The following is a 12,006-nucleotide window of genomic DNA, read 5'->3' as shown; positions in this document are numbered from 1 at the left end:
CCCTCAGACCAGGTAAGCCCAGGGACAGATGGCTGCTTTTCAAGTTCACCACGGCTTGTGGATTAGGACGTGTCGATGGAAATTAAAAGAGGTGGTGAGGGCCCTGCAGAAGCCCCCTTCCAGGAACTGCTGCACTTTGTAAATGGGGATAGCAGAAACACCCAGTGCTGAATGCACTTGCTGCTCCTGGGGTGGCAGAGGTCACCGTCATTGTTGTGGGGAAGTAGACTCGAGATTGTCCGGCCGCAGTAGTGGAGAGGTGAGGACTCTCCTTCACTCTGAGTTTCACTGCACTTTGGCGATGTAAGCATAGGTAGCAACATCAATAAACCAAAGTGAGACTCGACTGATAAATTATGGAGCACACTCATGTCATGCTGGATTAGATGAGATGAGATGAGATGCAAACATTAAAAACTAATATTGAAGATGTACATACATGAAGCAGTATTGTAACTGCATCAGACAAACAAATAGTCTGGCAAAAAAGGTAGTAATAAATAGAGAATGTTAGAAATGTCAAATATTTCCAAATCATAATTTAAAAATAAATGTTTATTTTTTGTAATAAATGTATAATTTCCCCATTTCTGAAGCGTCATAAATGTATCTTTTTTATATAATTTTGACAAATTCATTTACACTGTTGAATCATGTCAGATTATTTTTAAAATATGAAATTTAATTTTAGTTTAATTCGTTCTGACCCAACAATTCATGTTCTGCGGTTGCTGTGTATTTATATAGCAATAAATTGTTGTAAATATAAAACGAGGCACTTATTTAATGTGTGTTACATCACAAACGTTTAACAAAGTCCTATTAAATCCTATTTAAAAGCAGTCAATTCTCTCTAAAATATTTGCATTATATTATATTCCAAGTCCAAAAGACAACAGGGTGGCAGTGTCATGCTGCACGGGTCATCCACCTGAACTGCTCATGCACAGTCAATATTTAGTTTGTAAATGCTACGGTAAACGTTCTCCTGTCTCAGTCACACCATTAACATGTGTGAGCCACTGAGTCTGACTGCTGTTCATTCCACTGGATTACATTGATCAATGACAGTGATGGATTAGAATAAAGGTTGAGAAACATGCCATGAACCAGTGCTGCACATATACGGTGAGACTTCTCGCCTCATTGGTCCAGGATCGTCTTTTACCCATGAGAATTGATTTCACAGTTCTTACCGCACGTCAACCGCAGGTCTATAAACCAAAATTCCACCTCAAAATTTCCATCATATTCAGCTCAATCCAATGCCTATGCAAACATTGATCATGCGTTGCTCACACGTTCTCCAACCTGTTCGACTTGTTCCCCATTTTACCGATTTGACTACATTAAAGAGTGACAGAAGTGAAGTCAACATGTCAGCAGGGAACTACTGTTTTCAGTGGACAGTGTGAGGTGGTGGGTGAAGCTCCAGTGTGATCATATGTGCATCTCCTGCTTATCGCCTCAGTGGCAAGCTACTAATGTAAAGATTGATCATGTGTCGCGGCCTCATGAGCTGACAGGTTGAACCTATGGAGATGATCTGTGTCAACAGTAAAGGGAGTCAACAGATTCCCTTCACCAACTAACTTCACCAAGTTAGGTTGCAGTAAATAACACCTCACGTAGTTAACATTACTGCAGAATAGGATCATGTAGCTTGACTCCATTCAGGACCAATAGCATGAACAGTTTCAGAGGGGAAAGAAGTATTTATAATGGCATGTATTTATGTATCATTGTGAGCCCTCAAGGTATTCAGTTAGATATTGTCCACTTTGATACCCCCCCCATCTGTCCTCCTCCAGCTCTCATTCAGTAGCTTCCTGAGTTACTGCCTCCATCTTTCCCTCACTTGATAATTCCATTTCCGTGGTCATCCAAACCAGCTGCACCAACATTATGACCAGCTCTGCAGCATCCCACAGGGTTCTCCCAGTGCTTGCAGCCTATATTCCAAACTACAAATGTGTCATTTTCAGCAGCTCAACTGAACAATAAATAGTGCTCGAAAGGGTTTGTCCTCCGCAGGATGGAGCCTTTTTGAAAGATGAAATAGGTCACTGATCAATGTAAACTAAATTAAAACAGGAAACCGAGGCAGAGATATTTTTGTTCCACTTCCTGTCGCATTGATTTTACCCATTTCTAGTGATCACACTGTCACCATGGTGACAGTGTGGGGTCTGTGTTCTTAGTGTAAATAAAATGCTGGATGAACTTTTCCCCCCATGAGGAGTAGCCTCAACATTGTCTGCTTGAAAAGTTAAGCCTGAGCAGCACTGAACTTTGGATCGATGAAGAGAGTCCTGGCTGATGCTAGACTTATGTGAAGTATAAGAATTTGGTGCCAATATTTGACGTCTTTAATGCTTTTTTTTTTCTCTGCGTTTTGCTTCTCTTTGAAATGTAGTTGCCTGGCAACCGATTTATCTGATCGTCAATAGTTCAGTGACATCAGGGGTTTTCCCAGGAGCCTTGGATACGGCAATAATTAAAACGAATTATGAAAAACATTCACAACATGCAGTGAATGGTGAAGGTCAAACATGAATACAAGAAGTCATTCGTGCAGAGTTTTTACACTGAGGTATTGGCTTGTTGTATTTGAAGTGAAATTCCCCCCGAAATTTGAAATATTGAATGTAAAAGTGGGTAGTTAGTGATGTAGAAATATTTCATTCTTATAAAAACCTGCTCATAACTCAACAAAAATAATTTTCATTCACCCTTTTGACCTTGAATTCCCCTCAACCTCGAAGTTTTAGCCAGAGGTGGCTTGTATTGCCCCATTAGATATGATAGGCTGTGTTTGGTTTTTAAAAACGTGTGGGTCCCGCCCGTATTCACCCAGTAAAATATTCAGCGGCGGCGCAACAGCTTTACATAATGATCAAAGCTCGAGGGATGCCAGAGTGCCGCAGTAATGCTAATAATATTAATAACCTTTGAAGTCATCACTATCTGCAACACACTCTGACGCACAGCTGTCTGATTTGGTTTTGTGTTTGTGGAGCACTGAGAGGCGGTAATGAACACGACAAACCGCTTTCGCCCCTGTGGCAGTGCCAGAGTCTACTGGCAGAAAGGTGAAGGCAATGTTCCTCAAATGTTGTGAGCTTTTTGAGAGACTTTTAAACAGCTTAGTGATATGAGAGACCGAATTTTAGGTTCACAGCGAGGCGATGGATGTATAGTTAGAGAGTGTCTTGGGGCGTCCGCAACTGCAAAACATGAAAAAACGGACGCCCTCTTTCCTCAACAGGACGCCCAAAATGTATTATTCTTTCGTGTATAATGCCCAACTCGTAGTGTCATCTCACTGCTTTACATTAAACTGTGTTTCTGCCCGGTAATTTCCCCGAATATGATCCAAATTCACAGACTCTCTAACCTTTTGCGACTGTATTTTGGCCATCGCGGTCGCCATATTTGTTTACCGCCGTAATCTCGCGGTAAGTCGCGACACTCGCGGCATGGAAGCGCACTGACAGGAGGAAACCACAGATAAGTTCCAAACTTTAAACAATGGTTCACAAAACTAACTCAATGATTTTCAAAATTCGAATAGTTCTATTTATTGAATCAAGCGACAAGCCTTTATATAAGTATTATTTGAATTAATGAATGTTGTGGTTGTGCTTATACAGCTTATCTTGCATAAATATGTGGAACAAGATGAAGTCACAAGGCTGTACACACCATGGCTTGTAGGTAGGGAAAGAATCAATATAAAAATGTTTTATTATTATTATTATTATTCAAGTTAATCGGGGTCAGCCAAGTCAAACCCCTGCGTCTCAAAGTGTTACCTTGGCAACAGTTACTGAGCTCATGTCTGTTTGTTGTTTGACTCAGATGGTTGTTTATTTGCTGTTTATCAAGTTATTGTGGTATTGTGGGAGGGGGTGGGGATGGGGGCAGGGTTTTGGACGCCCTGTGTCCAAATCCTAGCTAAAAGCCTGCCCTCTAGCTCAGCTCTTTTCCCCGCCTCCAACAGTGCAGCTATGCTGTGCCCTAATTCCCCATTCTCACACACCATTGTCTGCTTTGAACAGTGGCCCTGAAGCAACGTCCATGTGGGCCAGACTCATTTTACGCACGGAGAAAAGCAAAGAAAAGATGCTTTGCAAACATCTCACACTGACTTGATCTTATAAGTAAATAAGATTTTTTTTAATGGTCCTCATCGGACGTCACAACCTGTTTTTCAGGAATGATGCGGAGGCTGAGACGTGAGCTTGTATGCCTCAAAATAACGGACTTTCAATTGTAAACATCGCTTAAGAAGAGGCATGGAATGGGATGCGTCAGCTGGACTACAGCGCTACATCTTCATCTCTCAGTGACGTCGCTGTTTAACATTCAGGTGTTGGAAGTTGTGATCTGTAATTAAAGTGTCTGATTCCACTCTGTCTTTAAACGGCTACACAGGAAAGATTCATTGGCTGTTTGTAACTGGCGGCCTGACAGACTCTGTCAGGTCGATCCCGCTAATCGAGAAGCTGCGAGGAGGAGCTTGCCAACACGCGGAGAGGAGAGCGTGTCGGGGGGGGCAAGGCGGGGGGAGATGAGGACAGGGAGTAGCTGAGACGGCTGAGGAAAGGTGTGTGGGAAGCTGTGATCTACCCACGTCGCAGGTGACACGGTCAGATCTCGATTGATGGATAAGTCGCAGACTGACAGTCTGCAGGGAAGTATATATATATATATATACATATATATATATATATTTTAATATATATAATATTTTGTTGTTTATATATATTTAAACAACAAAATATTGTTTATTTTGCATCAGTTTGACAATAGCACCATAAATAAAGATGGTGGCTGTATTCAAGTTTTTATATCACCTTGTTTAAACTAAAGCTCTTTTCATGTCTTGAAAATATTTGTATAAGGATTTCAAGTCCATTCAGAGTAGTAGAAACCCTGGTCATTGTGTAGTGAAAAACCTCCCTGAACAAAAGCAAACAGATGCTTTTGTTTGCTTTTGTTCAGGGATTCCTCCATGTTTGTTGTTGTTGTTATCATCCTAGCTGCCACGTGTCTTGTGCATCAGTGTGATCAGTGGACCAGGAACTCCTGCACTTACAAAGGTTCCCTGTTGTCTGGAGAGCAAACTGTTCAATTAAATTAAGTTACATTTTTTAACGTTTTTTGTTGGAATTCATTTATCGTAATTAACTCCTTAAAGTCCCACCGCTAATATTTACACACCGAAATACATTAGTAGTAGTAGTACTACATTGAGCTCAGGGTTCAGGGCCGAGGCAGTGAATGGGCCACATGCAGCTGTTGGTCTTCACCGTGGTCAGGTCTGGTTGTTCAGGTCTCAAGAGGAGTCTCCTCTTCAGATGTCAGTGCTTTTCACCAGGTTTGCTGATCTTGGTCCTGTGATTTAAGAAGAAATCCGGACACTTCCCTGGTGTCTTCCACATGACTTGGCCTGTCAGTGGCCAAATAAAGAGCAGTGTGTGTTGGCTAGTGTGTGAGGCGGAGAGAGAGAGAGGCAGTGAGACAGGAGAGATTGAGCGTATGAAAGAGACAAAATGACGGAAGACATGGACTACATGTTTGTTTCTTCAGGGATAAATGGGATCATAAGCGGTTGCCATTCATCTGTGGTCATGTGAGCAGGCCTCCCAGACATCCAGGGACCCCCTGAAAGAATGCACACCGAAGTTTTTCAAGGCTTTTTAGAGACACACGTGTCCAATCCTTGAGAATTCAACATTTTATACTCATAATTCCACCACTAACCATTGTCCATTCCCACTCGCCTTTCACTTCAAGCACAACTGCTGCTTTAAACTAAAAAAAAAACATTTTTTTATTGCCTACAAGTCCTGGATGGAGCAGTGCAGTAAAAGCTCGCCGCTAGTCATGTGACCAAAAGGGCTGATGAATCCACAGCGTTCCCCTGCAGCAGGCACCGCTGCATCTGCCTCCTCTGCAGCTTTGACCCTTGCAGCTCTGTCACTGACCCTGCAGGGAGAGTGAGTTATTTCTGTCAGCGTGTGTGTCTTCGTGGGTTTGTGTGTGTGCGCCGCTGGTGAAGAGTTAATTTGACCCGGCTTGCTCAACAATGCCATTGATTTGTGAGTATACTTTGTTTGGAATCAAGGTAGTGACCGTAGGAGGATTGTTTGTTTACAAGTTTAGTGAAGTTCAGAATTGTATTGGTTTTACTTGAGTTTTTAAAGTGCAAGCGGTGCCTGTAGTAGTTCATAATTTCTTCTTCAAGTGACCTCTGCAATCTTCTTTAGCAGTCTTGTCATACCCTCCTCGCTCACGTCTCCATTTCTGCCTCAAACAGGATTTCCACATTCTTTTTTTGCTCCTTTGTAGTGGAAACAGCAGCAGTGAATCTTATTCTTATTCTGCAGGACGCTTTGTTCCTGAGATTCCTCTCTATCATTTCTTCTTTTGTTCCTGCTGCCAAGCATTTCCACCTGAACTCCTTCCAGATGGGCCAAAAAATCGACATCCACACATGCGCACTGTACATTAGAACACAGGGAGATCATCTGAATACTAGAACTGGCTAGTCAAAATGTATGAAAGACCCCCATCACCTTGAACTTGTGGTTGCCACAGTCTCCAAATCTTCAAGGTGTTTTTTATCTCCAGTCTTTTAGTAAATTCGTTTCTCGGGAGACAATAAAGATGAAAACACGGCTGGTGAGAGCCAGTCCAGGAGCAGGCGTGAACAACCTCACCAGACCATCTTAATCGTACTACAATCTCGAGTTTATGACCAAATTATACTCATAAAAAAAATAAAAATTCAGGATTGATCTTGGAAAAAAAGAAAAGCTAATTCACTATGATATTAATCATGGGAAAAGATGATTTATTATGAGATTAGTCCAATGAAAAACGAATTTACTTTGAGATTAACTGCCTAAAAAAATAATTTATTATGACATTAATCTCATGAAAAACGAAGTTACCACAAGATTAGTCGCGAAAAAAACATATTATTACGAGGTTAATATGAAAAACTAATTTACTATGAGATTAATCACATAAAAACGAATTTATTGTGACAATCTTGTGGAAAAACGAATTTACTATGAGATTAATCTTGCAAAAAAAAAAAAAAAAAAACCTGATTCATCGACACAATTTATCTCTATGCTATGGACGGATTTGGATGAATTGATCAGGACATATGTGAAATGGGATAAGGGAAAAATGATGACATATTGGGAATGATCCGGATCACTGTCTGGATCCAGGAATTGTTTGAATGCTACGTTGTCATTCGGAGATTCTGTTGAGTGTGGACTGAAGGGTCGTGTGTGTACGATTGGCGGAGGAATTCTTTATGGTGGAGTTGCAGTATCCCAGACATGGGCTCAGTGCTTTCATGTAAAACAGCGTGACAGAGAGGGCTGTGTTACTAAGAGCCAGCTCCTGCTGCTTTGTTTTGTGATTTGAGATCGGACAGGTGGACTTTGATCAAAGCGGTCTGGAATCGTGGGGTTCATTATGCCTCAGCTAGTTTCATCAAACTGCTCGGTTCCCACTGTCCCAGCGGGACGTTTCAAAGGAAAGTGTGATGTTGAAGATGCGGCGCACTGAGGGTTGCATCACAGCCCTCGCCGCAGTCCCCATCCAGGATGTGTTCAGGAGGCAACAGTGACAGTCGAGTGTCAATGCCAAGGCCGAGTCTGACCTTTAATGACTCTCCTGAACAACATTGTTGCTGCTCTAGTTCTGAATTCATTCGGTGTCCGACCTGTTTCTGCATGAGTAATCGCTGTCAGTGTGTTGGGGGATATTTCCGTCTACGTGCAGTCGCAATCTGAGTCCAGTTAGCGCCTGCAGTCCTGAGTAAACTGTCTTTGTTGGTGCTGCGAACGTTCAGTCAGCACCTCAACTACCGTAACTACTGGTCACACTGTCAGGTCCGCTGTTGTTCCTGTATACTGCTGCAACCTATTACACTTGTTGTAACTTGCCACAATAAAAAATGAATTTTATTGAAATTTCATTCAAATCTGGCCATAATTCTTCAGGTTTCTTTGAACACAGATGAGCCACCGCAGTCGAAAACATAATTTTCTGGGTGGTGGTTTTGGCTGTAACTGTTAGGGGGGGGAAATATTGACGCGCTCAGATATTGCGGTACCTGATTGTACGATATTGTATATTTTTGCTTAAATATCAATTGATTGTGAGGTATATTCTTGCTATTTTAATTCAAATGTATTCTTTATATTGATATTTAATACATATTATGTACATATTATGATGATTATGAGAGCTGCTTATTCCCCTGCAGAATTTAACTGAAGTCACAACAATTAGCTTGTTTTCATCCACATTACATTGTACAGTACTATCTGAACTTCACCCTTAAAATGACAGTTCTCCTTAACAAATATTCCAAAATATTGCCGAGCTTACAGTATCACAATATATGGTATCACCACTCCTGTATCGCAATACGTGTGGTATCGCAATATTCCTCCCAATATACAGGCCCAGTGACCACGGTAAAGCTTTAAGTGCAACTTAAAAATAAATAAACTAATCTCTATGTGGAGGAAAAAATCCTCGCTACTACTATAAATATACTATAATAATCACTGCCACCAAACAGCGGCAACTCGTGCATGTATTATAGCTAGTACATCCAATACGTCTACTGCAACAACTCCTACAAAAACCCGCATAAACTTACATGGATTATCTGAAGTACGAATGCAGTGCTACAAAGAAGTACTTCATCAGCAACAACAAGCTCCTCAAATATGTGTTTATTCAACTGTGGTATTTGTTTAACCCATCAGCTGAACCAGTCATTCATAAAAGGTACTACATTCCATGGGATTAGTGTCACAATAACAATCGGCACTGTGGCCGATCCTTGAATTTAGCTTGAGAATCATCTCTTACCATCTCATCTAAATGTCTAAAAAACCCTAAAGCCAGTGAAGGCAACCCAACCCCGGGTACGATGAGGCCTCATTATCCTGGCGTATCATCTGTGGACTTTTTTTTAAATTTTATTTTAGGAGTGATGACATGCAGGAGCACAGCCAGATGCAATATCTGTGTGCTTGACTGCGTACACACAGGCCTTTACCAGCCCCGGAACGGACACACACACACACACAAATGCTGGCATTATGACGGCGGCTAATGACGTAGCATGAGACAGAGCCTGCAGATGTACCGGCTGAATAGATTAAAGCGTTCATCCAGTGACACAGCTGTGCTGGCTTTGATGCTGGGGTATGAAGCTGCAGGAAATTACGGCAAAAGAGCCATGTAGGGACACGGCAGAGGGAGATCCACGTGTTTGCGTCGTGGGAGATGCTCATCTGCAGCACGTCGGCTGCTGCAACGCTCTTTGCTTATGACATTATGTAACCACCAATGAAGTCTTACGTTAACATTCCGTCATGTCTGGCCCAGTTTCAGTCAGGGTAATATCTGGGTACCATTAAATAATCAGCGAATTTCACTATTTCTGTCACTGAGCTGGAGAGCGTAACCCTGCGACTGTCAGGGGATTGTTGTATTTCTTTCGGCAGATGAATCACACCTGAACATGAAGGTGACACTGTTGGAGTGAAAGTGAATTCATTGGAGTTCATTGTTGGTTGTCAATTTTTTCATCGTCTTGAGTATAGGTGGCTAGTATCGACAGCCTTCACGGGTACTGAGTACATAGAAAAAAGGCTGGTATCTGTACTAGCCCATTCCGAGTGTTAATAAAAACACTAGTTTTCAATCATGAGACGTGAATCTTTCTCCAGTCTGCAGCCGTCCTCACTCGGTCCGTCTCTTTATATGTCCGGCTGGATGCAACTTTCGTTCTGCGAGCAACGCCACGTCCCTCTCGTACTGTTATCGTGTTTCTTTCTGAAGTCTTCCTTTAAAAACATTCTGAAAACTACCATTATCAATGGTAGTTTAGATGTTTCCACTTTGATCACATGAGACACAAAGATCCTTTTTCGGAAGCCGTGGTGACATTTAGCGGAACCCTGAACTGACATCACGCATTAAAGCGATGAATGACTTCCAGACATACTGAAAATGATCTGTTATGATGAAACCAATAAAACACGACAAAATCTCTGTCCATCCCTTGACATGAAACGTCAGGAACACAGAAAAACCAAAGGTAAGTTCATCTCCCCCAGTCTCCGTGCGTCTCACCAGACGTCATTGTGACACTTGCTTCTAGGCTGAGGACCAAACATTGTCTCAGTATTCAGGTCACTGCACATTTGGAATTTAAAATCACTCATGTTAGGATTCTTGTGAAGCTCTCATGTCAGAAACTGTCTGACGTGATGGGGTACAGTGCCGTCCGTCAATCACGCCTGTTGGCTCGTGACATGTTCATTTGCAGCTGAGTTAAATTTAGTTTCACGTCCGTAGTATAAGCTTGTTAAGTGCTTGCTCTCGGAGGGGGAGCGTTGGACGCCTATTTATTTCGGAGAGCAGCCTTCAGCATGAGTGCTCTAATTAAAGCGGGTTCTTATAAACCCTTGTGTGTTAAAGTGAAAAAGCCCCAAAGTTCACAAGCCTTGCATGTTAAACAAGGAGGAGGTGATGATGAAACAGAAATGTTGCAAGCATCTTTTCCTTTCACTGCGACCAGGCATCATTTTGACTTGTAAAATAACAAGAATTCAGTGGCTACAATGGACAGTGGTGTCCATTTGTATTACGTACAGTTAGAAATAGAAATGACCTGTTCACCCAAAAAGCCAGCGGCGGAGAAGTAGGTCTTTCACCTCTGTCAGCGCTGTAAGCAGCTGTCTCGTCCTTTTTGCGGCGCTCCGGGGAAAGAAGCTGCTCTCCTGATCGTGCAGTTATACCGCTCGCTACCGTGCGTTATGAATTATTTCTCTTTTTGTCTCCCTGTGGCCAAAGCTTCTGCCTTACCTCCATGGTGTGCTACCTTTATCTATGAACTCTGCGAGTCTGGTTCCGGTTTTAACCCATTGCTGTTTACCACCTCACCAATAGTTAGGAACTGAGGTATACAGAGGTAAGAATCATCACTCCTACTTCTTCTCTTTCAGTTTGAGGGTGACACATTTATTTTCACACCCGCATAATGGATGCTGATCGACCCTAATCCTGGAACCTTATCACCCAGCATCAGTGTGTGAAGTCATGTGGACTGGTATGAGTCTGAGGCTGAAGCTGAAATCCTGTGATGAGAGGATCTCTGCAGTGTTTACACTCGCTCACAAAGATATATTTAGTGTGGCCCAGTGTATTTCATTCTCCATCAGCAGATGACGTCATTGTCATATTCTTTAGCTGCTTATCTGTTGCCAGGTCATCTGGTGGTGGTAGTTTAATTCAGCGGACGTTCAGCCAGCTCTTACTGATGGATCCAGAGGAGATGCCGGGCTACAATGTCTATTCAGTCCCTGGGTAGATCTGAAGGTGTGGCTTAATATCAGGTCATATTGTCCCAGTTAAAGCCTGGTCAAAAGAGGCCGGTGGCATGAGTTGGAGCCGTAAAAGCCTCTGAATTAGTAGTATCGGGAGTGTTCTTGCGTCTGTCTCCAACATGGCTGCCGTTTATTTTGATTTGAAATTAGGGCTGTAACAAGTTACCAACTGTAATCGTCTTCTCAATTTGTCGGCAACTGATTCATGAATCAACTAGTCGTGGCGTCATCGCTCTCCACTGAAGCTACAGGACCATCACAACCCAAAATTTGGAAAGCCTGGGACCATTTCATCAGAGTAGCACAGAGCGAAGGACACATAGATTCACACCTCATTTTGAGTGATAAAAATTCTAATATAAAGTTTCAAACCAACATTTAACTCGATACAAATAAATTTACCAGTACTACATTCAGAGATGTTGGCGTATTTGTCAACCCGTACAACCCATTCACATACTAGTCGGCTAGTCATCGAGGTGGTCAGTGACTAGCCGACTGTCAAAATAGTCAGAAGTTCCTGCCCCAGAGGAAATATCTCCCAAACAAATCCTCGAAACCC

The 12,006-nt window shown here is 42.3% G+C and overlaps 1 protein-coding gene across 5 annotated transcripts in view; it reads left to right on the top strand.

Moving 5' to 3' along the window:
* pak5 (p21 protein (Cdc42/Rac)-activated kinase 5) overlaps positions 1-12,006 on the top strand; it is a 54,085-nt gene that overhangs the window by 688 nt on the left and 41,391 nt on the right. For 2 of the 5 annotated variants that reach the window (XM_053888273.1, XM_053888277.1), the window contains exon 1: positions 4,651-10,153. The exons of 2 other annotated variants lie outside the window; for them this stretch is intronic. In XM_053888273.1, the coding sequence (XP_053744248.1) occupies positions 10,066-10,153 (88 nt within the window). In that variant the 5' untranslated portion in view covers positions 4,651-10,065. Of the gene's footprint in view, positions 1-4,650; positions 10,154-12,006 lie in introns of those variants that run through there. One more of the 5 variants, XM_053888274.1, reaches the window with a different exon arrangement.

Source organism: Synchiropus splendidus, chromosome 15 (genome assembly GCF_027744825.2).
Source record: "Synchiropus splendidus isolate RoL2022-P1 chromosome 15, RoL_Sspl_1.0, whole genome shotgun sequence".
Lineage (NCBI taxonomy): Eukaryota > Metazoa > Chordata > Actinopteri > Syngnathiformes > Callionymidae > Synchiropus > Synchiropus splendidus.
Note: the sequence above shows the minus strand (reverse complement) of the source record. Positions and strands in the feature narration are given on the sequence as shown.